An 18,670-nucleotide genomic window follows, 5' to 3' on the forward strand; every position below is an offset into this window, starting at 1 on the left:
CAGAGGGTTCTGTGAATTGCAGTCGGAAACCCACTACCAGTTTGTGGCTCTCCCTTTTTGGTTTTGCTTCAGCACCCCGAGTCCTTACCAAGATATTGACTCTAATTTTGTCATAGTTGAGACAACGCGGGATCGCAATCGTGGGTTACGTGAGCTTCTGCCTCAGAATTAAACCCTGCAGGAATTTGGGTGGCTGTTGAACCTAAAGTTGGTGCTCATACCGATTCAGCGCTTGGAGCACCTAGGCTTACCGCTGGACTCCATGGAAGCGAGAGTGTTTATCCCTTCAGACAAACTGCAGACTCTCAGAGCCGTGGTAAAACTTGCTGAACCACAGGTGGTCATTGTTGCGTTTCTGCATGTGAGTTCTTGGCCTCATGGTGGCCTCCCTCGAGGCGGTACCGTATGCCCAGTTTCACACCAGAGTCTTGCAGAAGGAGATATTGACAAAATGGGACATCTCTCTGTTATCCCTGGATCAGCAGATTCAGGTGAGCCAGTCAGTCAGGGACTCCCTGCTTTGGTGGCTGAGATCCCCGGCACTTCGGTCCGAGAAGTCGTTCCTACCTCTGCATTGAACCGTGATGACAACAGACACCAGCCTGACTGGCTGGGGTGGAGCACTTGGAGTACAGGGTCTCTGGTCGGGTGAGGAACCCAAGTTGCCAATCAATGTGCTCAAACTCCGAGCGATCAGGCTTTGCCTCTCCACATGGTCGATGAGACTACGGGGGCGTCGGATCAGGTCAGACAATGCCACAGCGGTGGCATATGTCAACTAATCAAGGAGGAACACGAAGCTCGGCTGCAGGCACGGGAGGTCACTCACATCCTTCAGTGGACAGAGTGATGGGTACCGGCCTTGTCGGCCGTTTACATACCGGGAGTAGAAAACTGCCAGGCGGACTACCTAAGTCGCCAGATGCTGGGCCCAGGAGAATGGACGTTGCATCCAGAGATGTTCAGGCTACTGTGCCTGCGGTGGGCCACACCAGACGTGGATCTTCTGGCCTCCCATCTCAATCGGAAGGGGCCGAGATCTTATCCAGGATAAGAGATCCTTGGGCAGAGGCGTCAATCTCGCTGGTGGCTCTATGGGATCAGTACGGACTGATCTGTGACTTTGCTCCGCTAAAGCTACTACCGAGGGGTTGCAGTAATACTGATTGCCCTGGATTGGCCTCAGCCTCCCTGATGCGCCAACCTAGTATGCCTGGTTGCGAAGGCTCCCTGGTGACTGACTGCCGTTGCAAGAGGACCTTCTGTGCCAGGGTCTGATTATCCATCCTCGTTTTACCATCGCTGGTTTTAACGGCAGGGCTGTTGAGAGCCAGGTGCTAAGGTACCGAGGCCTGTCTGACTCCGTGATCTCAACTATGTTGCTTTGGCCGCAAAGTTTTGCAGGCGGCTGTGTAATGTTGCAATTCTGCACTCCTCCTTTTTCTGCTTAACCACTTGCTTACTGGCCACTTAAACCCCCCTCCTGCCCAGACCAATTTTCAGCTTTCAGCGCTGATGCACTTTGAATAACAATTGCGCGGCCGAATACTCATTTGGAAGGGGTGTGACCGGATTGTGATGGTGGCGGCAGCGTGTGAGGAGTGAGAGAGGTGTGTGCTCTCACCGCAATGCCGACAGCTGAAGCCTGCGCAGGGATGACAGTATAGCACCTCATCGTATTGCATTGTCCCCGGGAAGGGAGGAGAGAGGTGGACATATGTAAGCTCACGTTTTCCCTGCTAAACCGATCCCATAAGTCCATTTCATATCCCCTGAAGTGCCTGGTGCGTGGAGGCCCCCCGGTTTTCTGGTGCGGGAGATCTGCTGGGCCGGTCCGGAGGCCGTGGAAGCGCTGCTGGGGGATCGCCGGTGGGACTGTGCAGCGCTGAGATCGCGAGACCTTGGCCGGGGGTGTAGGAGAGAGACCAAGAAGTGAGGGACCGAGAAACACGGCAATCCAGGCTCAGAACGCCGGACCAGGCATCTGAATACCTTGGGTCATCAGCGGAATAACAGCGAAGGGAGACCCCCGGAGGACACCTGTATCACCGCCCGGTATTCAGTGTATGTATTGTCTTTATACATTATTAATGTGGAAAGCCCTTGAGAGACGTTTTACTCTACTCAGTTACATATGACTGCCAATTGCTCACTGTGCTCTAAGGGGAAGATTGAAGGTGTGGAGGAGTGAAATTTGCACTGCATTAATTTATGTGTATTAGCCTGCTAATCAATGGGTAACATTTGATCAGATTCTGAAAATCTGCTGTATCTGCTGCTGCTATTGAGAGAGGGGGATTATAACTGGACAGTGGAGTTGCTGGAATTATCGGAGTCCATATACCTGTAGTAAACCCCCATTGTATTGTGGAAACTGTGACCTGGGAGAACCACCTCCCCTCCCCCCTTCTTCTTTTTTTTTTTTTTTTTTTTTTTTTTTTTTTTTTGGGGGGGAGAAGAGGCTCCCCATTGGGCTATATATTGAACTAAATCATGGCTGCAAGGAGGAGAGGGGAGGAGCCTGCAGGACAGGAGAATGTCGGGATACAATCTTTTAAGGTCAGCTAAGGACAAAGATAAGGAGAAGGGCTCCCAGGCTACAGCAACAGGGACATCAGCAGCAGCAAAACTGGAAAAGTATGCTCATACCCCAGATCACACGCCAATTAAGGGAGCACAAGTAAAAACTTCAACGGACAGAAAGAGCCAAGGGCAACCAGTACTGGCGGGAGTAAAGAATGTAGTCAAACGTCAGGCGCCTTAGGAAGATCTGAAACAGTGCTTATGCAGGTCCCCCTGACAGATGGAGAAGGAGAACCAACATTAAAGGAGGTGCTGGGGGCAGTTAATGTATGTAAACAGTCTCTGGTAGAGCTATGTGATCAAACAAGAGGCATTAAGGAGGAGCTAGCCTTGATGCGGCAAGAACTCCAAAAGACGGCTGATAGAATAACCGCAGCAGAGGGGAGAATATCTCAGATCGAAGATGAGGTATACCCATTGAATCAAGAGGTCAAAGACCTAAAAATACAGATGGGGAAATTTGAAGGGAAATTGGATGAAATGGAGAACAGACTCCGGAGGGACAATGTAAGGTTGGTAGGACTCCCGGAAAAATGTGAAGGCTCTGACCCAATTATGTTTCTGGAAAGATGGTTTGGTGAAATTTTTGGAAGAGAGACTTTTTCTCAACAGTTCGCAATAGAAAGGGCGCACAGAGTTCCAACTAGAATCCCGCACCGGGGGGGTCAGCCTAGATCCATGCTACTGAAATTCTTGAATTATAAAGACAAAGCGGCTGTGCTCCGAAAGGCCAGAGAAATGGGAAGCATCACTTATAAAGGGGCCAAAGTTTCATTTTATTCTGATTTTTCTCCAGAACTGCAGAGGCGCAGAGCAGAGTTTGCAGAAACCAAGCGTAGACTTCAGAAACTGGACGTTACATACGCTCTGCTGTATCCAGCTCGGTTACGAGTTGCAGCACTGGGAGAGACTTTATTTTTTGATTCTCTAGCTGGCGTGTCAGCCTGGGTGGAGGAAAGGGGGGATCGGTTGATGAGGAGGTGATGGGTCAGAGGGGAAGGAGGAAAACTTTATTCCCCCTTTTCTCCCCTTCTCTTTGTTCGTGGTGTGTTTTTTTTTTTTTTTTCCTCTCTTCTCTCTCCTTGCTCCTTTCCTCTCCCTCTCTCTTCCCCCTAGCCTCCCCTGTTGTAGGGGGGGGGAGGGAAAGTGAGTTTGGACATGGGGACATATTGGGTACAATGCACTTGTATTATGGGCACAACGTACATGTTCACGTATCGGTGGGCGGTGGGGCACACACAGTATAATGGAATATATGAATGAGATTAAGAAGGGTTAAAAATGAGACACAGGGTGAGTTTAAGGGGAGGTTGGCTAGGGAGGAGGGGAGGGGGGATGGGGAGAAAGTACGTGAGTGGGAAGGAAGGAGGGGGGAGCATGAAGGTATGGATGGGTATGCTTTGGTCACAGAAAGCCCCTAGGGGTAACCTAGAATGGTACAGGGGGCGGGGTGGGGGGTAGGAATAAGGAATAAAAGGGGAAACAACGCACGGGAAAAGGATGAAGTTTGCACAGAAATAGAAGATAAATTAAAAATAAGGTTTGGAATACATGAAAAGTTTATATTTTTCTCACAGATGGGAAGTTCAGGATGGAATGTTATCACAATATATGAGAGGATACACAAAGATATTATGATTTTTATTTTGAGTGAACTCTTCTTCTTTCTTCTCTACACCCCAACTAGCAAACTGAGACATGTGAGGAAACAGGAGAAGTGTCCCCACGAGATTAACCATAACTTTGAGACATCTCCTTCTTCCCTTTTTCATTGCTTCTTTTTGTTAATATATGCAGACTAGAGTTATGAATATTGGTTCCTGGAATGTACGGGGGATGGGTACACCTGTTAAAAAAGCAGCGGTGTTTGATGCCCTTGAAAAATGTGATGTCGGGCTGATCTGCCTACAGGAGACGCATCTAACTGAAGACTCCAAGTTGGAGAACTACAGTAGGAAATTTCAAGCTCAGTTCCACTCAGTCCACACCTCTTATTCAAGAGGTGTGGCCGTGTTGGTAAGAAAAGAAGTTGCGTTTTAACTGTCGGCAGACCAGCATTGATAAAGAAGGGAGGTATGTGTTTTTGCACTGTGTGATTGAAAACCGGGAGTATGTCCTTGCAAATATCTATATTCCACCCCCGTTTAAATTGGACGTTTTATATAACCTAATGGAATTTATAGTGGATAAATCTGGGATCCCAGTGGTAGTAGTGGGAGACTTTAACGAGGTTATTAACAAAAATCAGGATAGGTTTCCACCAGGGATACATTTGCAGAGGGAGGGTGAGAGTCGGCTATCCAGGTTTATGCAAGAAGGGGGACTGTCTGATTTGTGGAGAGTTCGGAACCCGGACCTGTTACAATACTCGTGTTCCTCAAGCTCCTACTCCTCACTCTCAAGAATAGATCTAGTTTTGGGGAATGAAGAATAATGAGGAATAACCAAGTAGTAAGGGAAATGGTATACCAACCTAGGGGGCTGTCAGATCATTCATTGGTGACGGTATCCGTAAATTTAGAGGGGATAAGACCTTCGAAAGTATGGAAGATGAATCCAGTATGGTTTGAGATAATTGGAGATTCAGATAAGGTACTATCTCAGCTAGAAGAGTTTATAGAGCTCAATAAAGATACCGCCGCAAGAGGAGTGATATGGGACGCACTAAAGGCCTACCTTAGGGGTATCCTTATTCAGCAGGTAACGAAAATTAAGAAAATATCTAGAGAATGGGAGAATACAGTTGAAAGGGAGTTAGTAGAAGCAGAAAGAGAATATGTAGTAAATCCCACCCCAGAGAAACAAAAGACATGGTTAGATAAACAGCAGAAATATAAAGCAGTGATCATTAGGAAAGTCGAGAATAAAAGATTGTTTCAGAAACCAGTGGCGTTTGGGGAGGGGGAAAGAGTCGGGAGGATGCTGGCACACTTAGTGAAGACCAACTCCTCGCCATCCACCGTCCCCGCGATCAGGACAGAGAAGGGAGAAATCTCAACTCGGAGCTCAGTGATTATAGATACCTTTAGATCATACTATGCAAAACTGTACAGATCGCAGGGGGCGCTGGGAGACGAGAAAATGGACATATTCTTTGGAAACATTTAGAGTTCCTTCCCTTACTGAGGAGGAGAGGGAGATAATGGAAGCTTCATTAACATTAGAAGAAATTCAATCTGCAGTGACAGCAATGGCTAACCAGAAGTCCCCAGGACCAGATGGTCTTCCATTGGAAACCTATAAATATTATGGGAAAGTATTGCTTCCGGAGCTTCTCAAAGTATTAAATAGGGCAAAGGAGGAAGGGAGACTGCCCACCTCAATGACAGAAACAACGATGATTGTTCTGCACAAAGAGGGGAAGGATCCGTTGGAAACTAAATCTTACCATCCTATCTCAATTCTGTGTACGGACGCAAAAATATTAGCCAAGGTACTAGCGGCCAGATTGATGCATCCTGATCAAACGGGATTTATTCCCAGTAGATCAACCAGCATGAATATTAGAAGGCTGTATCTTAACCTGCAGACACCAACGGAAAAAGTAGGTAAAAGGGCAATTATGGCTTTAGATGTAGTCAAAGCCTTTGACAGTCTAGAATGGAGATATATCTGGCGGGTACTGAGCGAATTTGGATTTGGTTCTACATTTATTGCATGGATAAAAACTTTGTATAATGGTCCTAGTGCTAGAATTAGGGTCAACAACAAGTATTCAGATAAGATATTATTAGAGAGAGGGACAAGACAGGGGTGTCCTTTTGTCACCCCTGATCTATGCCCTCGCAATGGAACCATTAGCCATCGCAATAAGATCCAATATTAATATGAAAGGCTTCCAAAGAGGGCTGAGGGAAGAGAAGATCGCGTTATACGTGGATGATATTCTCCTTTTTTTGGGGGACTCAGAAGTCCACCAGGCAGGGGATGAAGGTCCTTGGGGAGTTTAGCAGTTTCTCGGGATTAATTATCAACTGGGAAAAATCAGCTCTGATGCCTGTAGATACACTGGGGAGCCAAAGTATTTTGGCAATCCCGCAGTTGGAAGTGGTGGAAAAAATAAAATATTTAGGAATACACATACAAAGAGATCCAAAAAAGTATATAAGTGATAATGTTGCCCCACTATTGGCCAAATTTAAAAATAAAATAGAAATCTGGAAGAAACTCCCACTATCAGTCGCAGGGAAATGCAATCTTATTAAAATGCTGTGGATGCCTCAGTTATTGTATCTGTTGCACAACTCGCCGATATGGATAGATATAAAATGGTTTCAAAAAATGGAAACATTATTTCGAGAACTCATATGGAGAGGAGGTACTTCAAGGATTGGCCTACAAATTCTGCAGTTACCAACAAGGAAAGGAGGAATGGCAGTACCACATCCAAGAAGCTATTTTTTAGCTGCACAACTGCAGCATCTGGGGACGAGTAATGAGCTTAGCGGAGGTACAAACACGACATTAATGCTTACAGGGACACCTCATAAGACCATAGTAGAGGCTTTGGAGGCAAACTCATTCCCCCATAGAATACCTACAATAAAACTTGCTTTAAAAGTATGGAAGGCAGTAAAGGCGATAAACGGCCTGGAAGGGATGACTAAAGAAACCCCCCTATGGAATAACTTGAATCTACAGGAAATAGGAATGATAGGAAGATGCAAAGACTGGGAAATTAGGGGAATCGACAGGCTGGCCCAGCTGTACGAAGGAAATGCAATAAAAACATTTAACGCACTGAGAGCGGAATTTGATCTACCAAAACATTAGTTTTATAAATATTTACAAATTATACATGCATTATCGAAACAATTTGATACACCAGGGCCAGTTTGGAGTAAGTCCCCCATTTATAATAGATTAAACTCCCAAGATAGAGCAAGAGGTTTTATAGCAGAAATGTATCCACATATATGTGAAGGGAGTATAGAAACCCCAGGAAAACTTAAAAGTAGAAGAAAATGGGAGGAGGAATTAGGAACATTCTCAGATGAGCAGTGGATGAGGATACTTGAGGGGGGGCATCTGATATCTGTTTCGCCAGCCCAGAAGGTGTCACATCTGATGCTGTTACATAGAGCCTATTACACGCCGAAGAGGCTATTTAGGTTTGGGCGAAGAGTAGACCATGGATGTCCGAGATGTCAGGCGACTGGGGATCTGACACACATGTTCTGGAGGTGCCCTAAACTGTTTCGCTACTGGTCAGAAGTTATTGCCGATCTGAATGAAACATTTAGAGTGACGGTTAATGGGAACCCCACAATGTGTGTGCTGGGCCTGAATGAGGGAATAGGAGGATCAGCTTGTATAAATAAAGCAGTAATGAGGTGTATGTTTCAGGCAAGGAAATTGATAGCGCAGAGGTGGCAGGCAGAAAACCCCCCGTCGGTAGCAGAATGGAGGCAGCTAATTACAGAGACGGTTTGGAAGGAAAAGGTAGTATATGTAAGGAGAGGGAATTTTAGGGAATTCAAAAGAATGTGGAAACCATGGTTGGATAGGTTGGGACACCCAGTATAAGGGCTTGGAGTGACTGAGGATGGGAGGGAGGAAGGAGAGAGAAGGTTCTTGGAATAGGTGTTAAGAAGATAGAGATGCTAGGAGAATCACAATCAGTCTGTGCATGAGGGACCCTCTGTCTTTTCCTGTTATGTCCTTGGAGGGGAGGGGGGAGGGGGTGGGGGGTGGGGAGGGAGGGGAGGGGAAAGGGAATTGTTAATTTGTAAAATTGAGTATTTAACTGTATAAAGTTTGTTTATTGAAAAATTATTATGAAAATAAGGATTATGTAAATTAAAAAAAAAAAAAAAAAAGACATGCATAATACAAAATAAAACATGATCTTATAATAAAATACAAAACAATATATAAAATATCTCCCATGCTTCAAAGACATGCTGGAAGGTTAAAAAAAAAAAAAAAAAAAATTGCGCGGCCATACAATACTGTACCCAAATGACATTTTTAGCATTTTTTTTCCCCCACAAATAGAGCTTTCTTTTGGTGGTATTTAATTACAGCTGGGAGTTTTATTTTTTGCTAAACAAACAAAAAAAGATGCAAAATAAAAAAATCCTGTTTTAATGGTTTGTTATAAAATATTGCAAACAGGTCATTTTTCTCCTTCATTGAAATGCGCTGATGAGGCAGCACTGGTGGACACTGATAGGCGGCGCTGGTGGACACTGATAGGTACAGATAAGGCGGCACTGATAGATGGGCACAGATAGGGTGGCACTGATAGGTGGCACTGATGGGCGTCACTGGTACATGACACTGATGGGCAGAGATATGTGGCACTGAGGTGCAGCACTGTGTGTGTGCGAGGCAGACTGTGGGCACTGATGGGTGGCACTGTGGGCACTGATGGGTGGCACTTTTTGCCATATTTTAGATGGCACTAGCAGGAGGCAGGTGGGCACTGATGAGCTGCTGGTGATCGCCTTTTTTTTTTCTATTCTCCTTGCGCTGTTAGCGCGAGGAGGAAAAATAGCCGATTACCGGCTCTGTTGTGATCACATGATCAGCTGTCATTGGCTGACAGCTGATCACGTGGTAAGGGGTCGGGATCGACCGACCCCCCCCCCCCCCCCCCCCCTGCTCCGATCTGCCGCTCAGGGGGCGCGCAGGCCGCTCGTGCATGGGACGACATCAATGGACGTAGTCCCGGCAAAGCAGGTCCGCGTTATTTCTCACACACAGCATATGCATACCACAAATTACACCCCAAAACGCATTCTGCTATTACTCCCAAGTATGGCAATACCACATGTGTGAGACTTTTACACAGCTTGGCCACATACAGAGGCCCAACAAGCAGGGAGCACCTGCATGTGTTCTGAAGCACCCAGTCCAATTCTGACATTTCTCTCCTACATTTAAAAATCATCATATATTTGCTAGAAAATTACATAGAACCCCAAAACATTATATATGTGTTTTTGGTTTTTGTTTTTTTAGCAAAGACCCTAGAAAATACAATGACGGTCATTGCAACTTTTTTTATCTTGCATGGTATTTGCGCAGCAATTTTTCAAATGCGTTTTAAAAAAAACAACAAAAAACTGTTTTGTGCTTTAAAAAAACAAAAACCATAAGTTAGCCCAATGTTTTTGCATAATGTGAAAGATGAAGTTACACCAAGTAAATGGATACCTAACATGTCACCCTTCAAAATTGCACACGCTCTTGGAATGGCGCCAAAGCTCGCTACTTAACCACTTCCTGCCCACCAGCTGTCACATGACGTCCTTGAATTTGTGCGGGGATATCTGAATGATGCCGGCGATTCCTTACACCATAAGAACGATCATAGTGGCTGTTCCCCTACTTGATCGTTCTTACAGGAGGCTAGAGGGAATTAACCCCCCCCCCGTGCTTCTACCGTCTCACCGCTACAATCAAAGGCCGGATCGGTTTTTTTTGTTTGCTTATTTTTTTTTTTTTTTTTTTTCAGGCTTCCCAGCCTAGAGGTGAGATGTGGGGTCTTGCTGACCCCATATCTCACTGTAAAGAGGACCTGTCATGCCATATTCCTATTATAAAGGGATGTTTACATTCCTTGTAATAGGAATAAAAGTGATCAAAAATTTAATTTTGGGGGGGAAAAAAAAGTGTCAAACTAACTCAAAACATGTAACCAGTAAAAATTAAAGCGTCACCTATGGGGATTTTTAACTACTTGCCAACCGGCCCATAGCTCAATGATGGCTACAGGGCGGTTGGATAACTCTGGGAGGGCATACTATGAAGTCCTCCCAGAATACCGATCTCGCGTGCCCACTGGGGCGAGCATCAGAGAACATCCGTGACCTGGACCCGGCGGATCACGATAAATGGCCACCGATAGCGGCCGTTTACCACGTGATTGCTCCGTCACATGTAAACAAACCGACGTCATGTCATGACGCCAGTTCCTCTCTCCCCTCTCTGTACCGATCGGTACAATGTGAGAGGAGAGAGCGGAAGTCAGCAGCGCTGTGGTGCCCACAGCGCTGCTTAGTGACAATTGCAGTCACATCCAGCGAACCCCTCCATGCTCAGAAATACCCTCCAATACCCTGCCATACTTTGTAATACCCGGCCGTACTCGGCCTCTGTATGTGACCAGGCTGTGGTATCACTGTACTCAGGAGGAGTAGGAAAATCTATTTTGGGGTGTCCTTTTTGGTATGTACATGCTATGTGTTGGAAATTTTGTATGAATGGACAACTTTATGTTAAAAAAAAAATAAATAAATAAAATGCGTTTTAAGCCAGCGCTTCCAGCAAGAATCAACCTAAGGTTTCTTGTTTTGGCCCAGGATGCAAATGTGCGCTAGCAGAAAACTAACTACACTGGATTAGTTTTGAGGATTGTATTGGGGGTGTTTAGGCAGTATTGACCCATTATGGTATATACAGTTGGGTCCATATATATTTGGACACAGGCACAATTTTTCATACTTTTGGTTCTGTATGCCACCAGAATAAAATTAAAATGAAACAATCCAAAAGAATTTCAAGTGCAGACTTTTAGTTTTAACTCAAGGGGTTGGACATAAATATCAAGGACATCCTTGATGATGCTTTTCCAGGCTCTAACTGCAGCTGTCTAAAGTTATTTGTTAGTGGGTCTTTCTCCCTTTTAGTTTTGCCTTCAGTAAGTGAAATGCATGCTCAATTAGGTAGAGATCAGATGTTTGACTTGGCCATTTCAGAACATTCCACTTTTTCCTTCAAAAGCTCCTGGGTTGCTTTTGCAGTGTGTTTTGGATCATTGTCCATCTGTACCATGAAGCGCCGTCCAATCAACTTTGCTGCATTTGGCTGAATCTGGGCCGACCGTATACCCCAAATTATTGCAGAATTCATATGGCTGCTTCTGTCACAGTGCCATTGGAAGCCATGCATGCCCATGCCATCACACTACCTCTACCATGTTTTACAGATGACGTTGTGTGCTTTGGATCATGAGCCGTTCCAAGTTTTTTATTTTTTTATTTTTTTCTTCTGGTACAGATTAATCTTAGTTTCATCCGTCCAAAGAATGCTTTTGCAGAACTGGTCTGGCTTTTTTAGATTTTTTTTTTTTTTTTTTGGGGGAAAAGTCTAATCTGGTTTATGAATGTTTTGCATCTTGTGGTGAACCCTCTGTATTTGCTCTGGTGAAGTCTTCTCTTGATTTTAGATTTTTGACAATGAAAATCCCACCTTTCTGGAGCATGTCCTTCACTTGTTTGGATGTTGTGAATGGGTTTTTCTTTACCATAGAGAGGATCCTGCGATCATCCACCACTATTTGTCTTCTGTGGACGTCCAGGCCTTTTTATGTTGCTGAGCTCACCAGTGTGTCGTTCTTTCCTCCAAAAAGTAGCAAACTGATTTGGCCACGCCTAATGTTGCTGCTATCTCTCCGATGGATTTGTTTAGTAGGGCCTGTTTCACTTGCATGGTTAGCTCCTTTGAATGCATAATGTAGGTTCACAGCAATAGATTTCCTTTTGGTCCCTTGAAAAAGGGGAGATGGCTATCCTTGGGAGCTGTAATTCCTAAACCCTTCCTCTGATTTGGATGTACATACCCTCAAATTAAACCTGAGAGCGCGCACCTTTAGCCCATATCCCTTATACAACTATAGCTTAGGTTTTTTCCTCAGGTATTTATCAAAACATTTAACATTTTGCCTGTGTCCAAATATATATTGACCCAACTGTATAGAATTGTGAGAGCATCTGAGTGAGTACATAGGCTCTTCTAAAGTCTATTATAATTTTATGTAGATGTTGCTTAATAAAAAAGGAAAACCGTTTTAGGAGTCCTATATTTGGGAAAATGTTCACAAGGGTTGTTTTAGCATTCCTGCTTGTTTATCTGAGAGTATTTTTGGAAGGGGAGTGTTTTTGCTAAATCTAACCATAACTGCTATGCCTCGGTAAGATGGGACAGAGCATCTACCACTCCTCTGAAATGTGATCTGCAGTGGATCATTTTTCAGAGGGCTGTAGAGTAGTGGGTTTGGCCCTGCTGCAGCCTCCTAAATGCCTGTCTTCTCCCCCCTCCCCCCTTTTTTTAATTCTGTATTGAAATATAGCACTGCAACCACAAACTGAACATTTTAGTTACAGGGTATGTGAGACTCTGGCTGAATGTTATCTTTTAGATGAGCTGTCTATGTACTTTGGGCTATTTAGTCACGGCATATGTGAGACACCCCCACTCTGGCAGTATGTTATCTTTTAAGTGAGCTGTCCATGTCATTTTGGCCTAATGCCGCGTACACACGACCGGACTTTTTGACTGACTAGGTCCGATGGTCTTCCCGACGGACTTTCAGTGGAGGTCTGACAGACTTTCTGAACAAATGGTCTTGGCCACACATGACCAGACTAAGTCAGTTCGAAAGTCCATTCGTTTTGATTGTAATGACTTAAACGGGACTAAACAAGGAACTCCAATAGCCAGTAGCCAATAGCTGCCCTTGCATCATATTTGGTCTGTCGGACTAGCACACAGATGAATGGTTTTCCCGATTTTTTATTTTTTAGTCCGTCGAACAAATTTGAAACATGTTTTATTTCTAGGTCCGTCAGACTTTTGGGGGGGAAAAGTCCGCTGGAACCCACACACGATCGAATTGTCTGACGGATTCCGGTATGCCGGAAAGTCAGATCGTGTGAACACGGCATTAGAGCTACTAGAGAACCAGGCCTGGACTGGCCATAGGGCATACCGGCATTTGCCCGGTGGGCCGGGGCCGACGGGCTCAACCTCAGGGCCGCGGTCTGATGCCTGATGATGGCCGGGCTGCACAGCGCGAGGTAAGCGGTGACCCCGGCCTGGAGAGGTTTAACACAGGCCGCGGTCCCCGCTCACCTCCCGCTGTGTGGCTGTGCCTGTGTCTCCTCTCCAGGCTCTCCAACCCTGCCGAAGATGTCATCTATCAGCAGAACAGGGGTTGAAGGAGCCAGAGATCTGTACACTGAACAGGGACTTGTGGTTGCTAGGCAGCAAGTCTGATCCAATTAAAACAGCGATCGCTGTACATGCACGCGTGCTGTGGCCGATGATCGCTAGGCAATGAGACGCTGCCAGAGCTGGTGCCATGATGAAATGAAACCGGATGATGCCAGGCAGATTACGTCCATTCAAAGTGAAGAAGAAAGTAAACGTGAGAAGTCAAGCCAATTCAGAGTGTATACAAGGAAAGGAGACACAAGAAAGGATAACGGGTAAATGAGAAGGCAGTCCGAGGAGTAATGAAGGACACGGGGAAGTGTAAATGGCGGCAAAAAGGAGATAAAAAAGGGGGAAGAAGAGGGGAAGGTGGGAAGAAAGAATATATAAAAAATATGCAAAAAATTGCAACTTTTAAAAGAAGTCCACTTTTTCATATATAGCAGCGCATGCACACTCTTAAATTTTTTTTATATAAGGGGAGTTCATTAGAATTTTGATCAGTGTCCAGAAAAGAAGGTGCTTATTCTATCCGTTCTTTGTTGTGATTAAACTGCAGCTTCCACCATAAAAGTTCACCACTTGTGGGGCACACACGATCCCCTTTGGGGATGCACTCACCGAACACCAAGATCAAAAAAAGCCTTTAAACTGCCAATCAACAATGCTTCTTATGGCCACTAGATGTCTCTCTTGTTGGAATCCAGTTTTCCACAAGTTCCTGGAACAGTTGCACACCTTCCAACTGCCTCCAGACAGAGCCCAGTGAGGGAGACAATCCTTCTCCAGACCTGATCCCTATGGTGAAGTCCCACAGTCAGCTCCTCAGGAAGATCACTCCAGGCCTTCAGCCCTGACACTACTGAGGCCTTAATAACAGCTACACAATCCAAAAGTTGCCAGCCTGAGAAACCACAGGTGAATCTTCCAGGTGCATGTGTTTAAATGGCAGTCACCACTGGTGAATATGTGGTGAAAGTCACAAACACATGCACCTGGAAGATTCACCTGTGGTTTCTCAGGCTGGCAACTTTTGGATTGTGTAGCTGTTATTAAGGCCTCAGTAGTGTCAGGGCTGAAGGCCTGGAGTGATCTTCCTGAGGAGCTGACTGTGGGACTTCACCATAGGGATCAGGTCTGGAGAAGGATTGTCTCCCTCACTGGGCTCTGTCTGGAGGCAGTTGGAAGGTGTGCAACTGTTCCAGGAACTTGTGGAAAACTGGATTCCAACAAGAGAGACATCTAGTGGCCATAAGAAGCATTGTTGATTGGCAGTTTAAAGGCTTTTTTTGATCTTGGTGTTCGGTGAGTGCATCCCCAAAGGGGATCGTGTGTGCCCCACAAGTGGTGAACTTTTATGGTGGAAGCTGCAGTTTAATCACAACAAAGAACGGATAGAATAAGCACCTTCTTTTCTGGACACTGATCAAAATTCTAATGAACTCCCCTTATATAAAAAAAATTTAAGAGTGTGCATGCGCTGCTATATATGAAAAAGTGGACTTCTTTTAAAAGTTGCAATTTTTTATATATTTTTTATATTTCTGTGTTTTTAAAAAAAGCAGCAGCTGGAGAGTGGATATTCTACGTCAGTAGAGTACCACTTTTAAATCATATTTTTATTTTATATTGTTTTCTTATTTTGCATATTGGTTTTTCAAAAGCGCAGAGTGGTGTACTATTTGGGCAGGCATTTATAATAATTTTATAGTACACTCTTTTTTTATAGGGAAGAAAGAATAGATAGAAAAAAAGTGGGGATATATAAAGAAAAAGAGAGAAAAAAAAAAGCTAAAAAAGAGACCAGGGAGAGTAAAATAAGAGAAAAGTACGAGTGAAAAAATAAAAAAGAATACAGATAGAGAAATGAGAATAGTAAAAAAGAAGAAATGAGTGGGAAAAATAGACAAATTAAGAGGATAAGGTGAAACTGAGAAAAATGTTGGAAAATTAACTTTAAAAAAAAGTAAAGAAAATTACCTAAGTAAAAAAAAAAAGTGTAAAAAAATAAAAATATTAATAAATATAAAATAAAAATGATAAAAAATAATAATAAAAAGAAAAGGGGGGAAAAAAAGGAGAAATAAAAATAATAAATAAAGGATAAAAATGAAAAAACACGAAGAATAAAAACCCGGAAAGAGGGGAAAAAAGAAAAATAGGAAAACCTTAAATATAATAGATGAAAAAGGATGATCACGGCATTTAAAGCCAACCCTATCATTATTTGAGAGAGTGATCTACGTGCATAGATCTGATAAACAGAGTGCTTGAGAGAGGGGGATACTATGCGGCCATGCCTGTGTGTCCTCTACTGGCTCTCCCACCCAACAATGTCATCCTATCGGCAGAGTAGGGGGCGGGAGGAGCTGGAAATCTGCACAGAGAGCGCAAGTATTTTCAAATCAACAAGTGGGTAATCGCCCGTTTTTGTTAATAGGATTCAGATCTACAGCTCATCCCGCGCCCTACTCTGCTGATAGCATGACATTGTTGTAAGGGTGGGAGAGCCTATAGAGCAGTGGTCCCCAACCTTTTTGGCACCGGGGACCGGCTGTGTGGATGAAAATTGTGCCAAGGACCGGGGGGGGGGAGGTTGGGGGGGCCCAGGGGTCACGGTTTTTAACAGGCAATGGCTGGTGTTAGTGATTCAATAATCACGGCACCATGCTTGATATGGTGTTGGGGTGATTGAAGCGTATTATTTCTATTACATTGCAGTAACAAATTAAATAGTTCAACTTGCCATACTGTAGAATCAGTTCAGTGGGAGCCCCGAGTGTGTCACTTACCACTGTCGCCTGCTGCTAGATGTGCATAGTCACTTGCCACACTGCCTGTCACCAGAAGCGGAATGTCACTTGCCACATCACCTGCCCCACTGCCTGCCACAAGATGCGCATTGCCACCTGCCACGTTGCCTGTCACCAGAAGGGGAATGTCACTTGCCACATCACCTGCCCCACTGCCTGCCACAAGATGTGCATTGCCACCTGCCACGTTGCCTGTCACCAGATGCGGAGTGAGTGGAGCGCCCCTTGTGGTATGTCAGACAGACAGCTGAGGGGGTGAACTACAAGTCCCAGCACACCTCACTTGTACTCCCACACACAGCTCACCTGTCACTGATGACGTCACATCTCTGTGGGATCGCCCCTCTGGATGTTGCAGGGTGTTGATGACCCCTGCTATAGAGGACACACAGGCTGAATCCTGCCTCTTCCCTGCCAAAGGTAGAACTGTGCATGGGAGGCAGAGAGGGGGGCATGACTGCAAGGGACATTGTGATGGGGGGGGGGGGCTGTGATTGGTAGGGGCACTGTGATGGGGGGCTGTGATTGGTAGGGGCACTGTGATGGGGGGGCTGTGATTGGTAGGGGCACTGTGATGGGGGGGGGGGCTGTGATTAGTAGGGGCACTGTGATGGGGGGCTGTGATTGGTAGGGGCACTGTGATGGGGGGGGGGGGCTGTGATTGGTAGGGGCACTGTGATGGGGGGGGGGGGGGCTGTGATTGGTAGGGGCACTGTGATGGGGGGGGGGCTGTGATTGGTAGGGGCACTGTGATTGGTAGGGGCACTGTGATGGGGGGGGGGGGGGCTGTGATTGGTAGGGGCACTGTGATGGGGGGGGGCTGTGATTGGTAGGCGCACTGTGATGGGGGGGCTGTGATTGGTAGGCACACTGTGATGAAAAGGAACTGCACTGTAAAGGGGGACTGTAATCATTCGTTTCCTTTACAGTGCTGTCCCCTTTATATCACAATGGCACATTCCAGTACGGAGGACCGACTCCGTGATTATCCCGTCATCAACCACCCTCGCGAACGGGCGGTTGATGGGAAAATTGGCTGCTCAGTCTAAATTGCCCGGGCCTGTTTTTTGTCCCAGTCCAGGCCTGTAGAGAACTATGTAGTAGTAAACCAGATTTTGAGTAACGTTTTCCAAAAAGAAATAATTTTATAATTAATACAACAATAAAATATGGAAGAGAAGACTTCTAAAAATATGAAAGTCATAAAAATGTCTTCAAGTTAACACTGCAGTGCCTAATATGTGCTTATTAGAAATATGTTATACTTTACGTTTTAACCAATTTTTCTGTATGTTGGCTATCACTTCATAGTACTGATGGAATGAAAGAATTCAGATTTTATAGTGTGTGTGATATTATATTATATTATAATTTTTGTTTTACATGCTAGAATTACTTTGTTCATAAATTTGAAAAATAAATAAAATTTTCTTTGTTTTAGGGGAGAATTATTGAGTGCACACATTGTGGCTGCAGAGGATGCTCTGGATAAAGACCTGTTTTTTTTGTTTTTTTTTCATTTTATAGTGTTATTTTAAAATGGTAATTGTTTCTTCAAGATATCTTGATGCTATTCAATGTTTTGTTTAATAAACTTGATGTCCACCTTTTTTGTTTGCTTTTATCTGCATTAACAATCTTTCTGATTTCAGTCCCTGCTGTGGTATATCTAAATAAAAACGATGGGTAATTTATGTTGACTGTGCTCTGTAAGTGTTGATAATCTTTATACAGTTTTCCCTATGCTCAAATTAGCCATAACTTTATGAAGACCCACTTTTTTTTTTCTCTTTAAATCAGACCCAGACACAACTTGCCACTCAATTACCACCACTTAATATAAAGTAGGGCCCTCATCCTACAAAACAGCCCTGACCCTGTCGAGGCATGGACGCCGTTAGACCTGTAAAGGTATACTGTGGTATCTGGCACCAAACTGTCAGTAGCAAATCAGTCCTGTAAGTTTTAAGGTGGGGCCTCCATAAATAAGACTTGTTTTTACAGCACGTCCCACAGATGCTTGATTGGATTGAGATCTGGAGAATTTGTCAACATTTCAATCTCGTTGTGTAACTCAAACCATTCTTGAACAATTTTTGCAGAGTGCATTATCCTGCTAAAAGAGGCCACTGCTATCAGGAAGTACTGTTTCCATGAAGGAGCGTACCTCATCGGCAGCAATTTTTTAAGTAAATGGTACATGTCTAGTAACTTCCACATTTAATGTCAATACACAAGGTTTCCAGCAGAACATTGCACAAAGCATCACACTGTCTGAGCCAGCTTGCCTTCTTCCCGTGCTGCTTCCTGGTGCCATCTCTTCCCCCTGTAAG

General features: G+C 44.7%; 1 protein-coding gene across 1 annotated transcript in view; it reads left to right on the plus strand.

Annotated features, from left to right (window-relative positions):
- Positions 1 to 18,037, plus strand: part of BUD31 (BUD31 spliceosome associated protein) — a 45,546-nt gene extending 27,509 nt beyond the window's left edge. Inside the window, exon 5 of the mRNA XM_077448753.1 lies at positions 17,779 to 18,037. Coding sequence (XP_077304879.1) covers positions 17,779 to 17,829 — 51 coding nt within the window. The 3' untranslated portion in view covers positions 17,830 to 18,037. The remainder of the gene's footprint in view (positions 1 to 17,778) is intronic.
- The last annotated feature ends 633 nt before the right edge of the window (positions 18,038 to 18,670 follow it).

The sequence above is a fragment of the Lithobates pipiens genome, unplaced genomic scaffold (genome assembly GCF_037356315.1).
Source record: "Lithobates pipiens isolate NorthernLeopardFrog02 unplaced genomic scaffold, aLitPip1_a1.2 Scaffold_22, whole genome shotgun sequence".
NCBI lineage: Eukaryota > Metazoa > Chordata > Amphibia > Anura > Ranidae > Lithobates > Lithobates pipiens.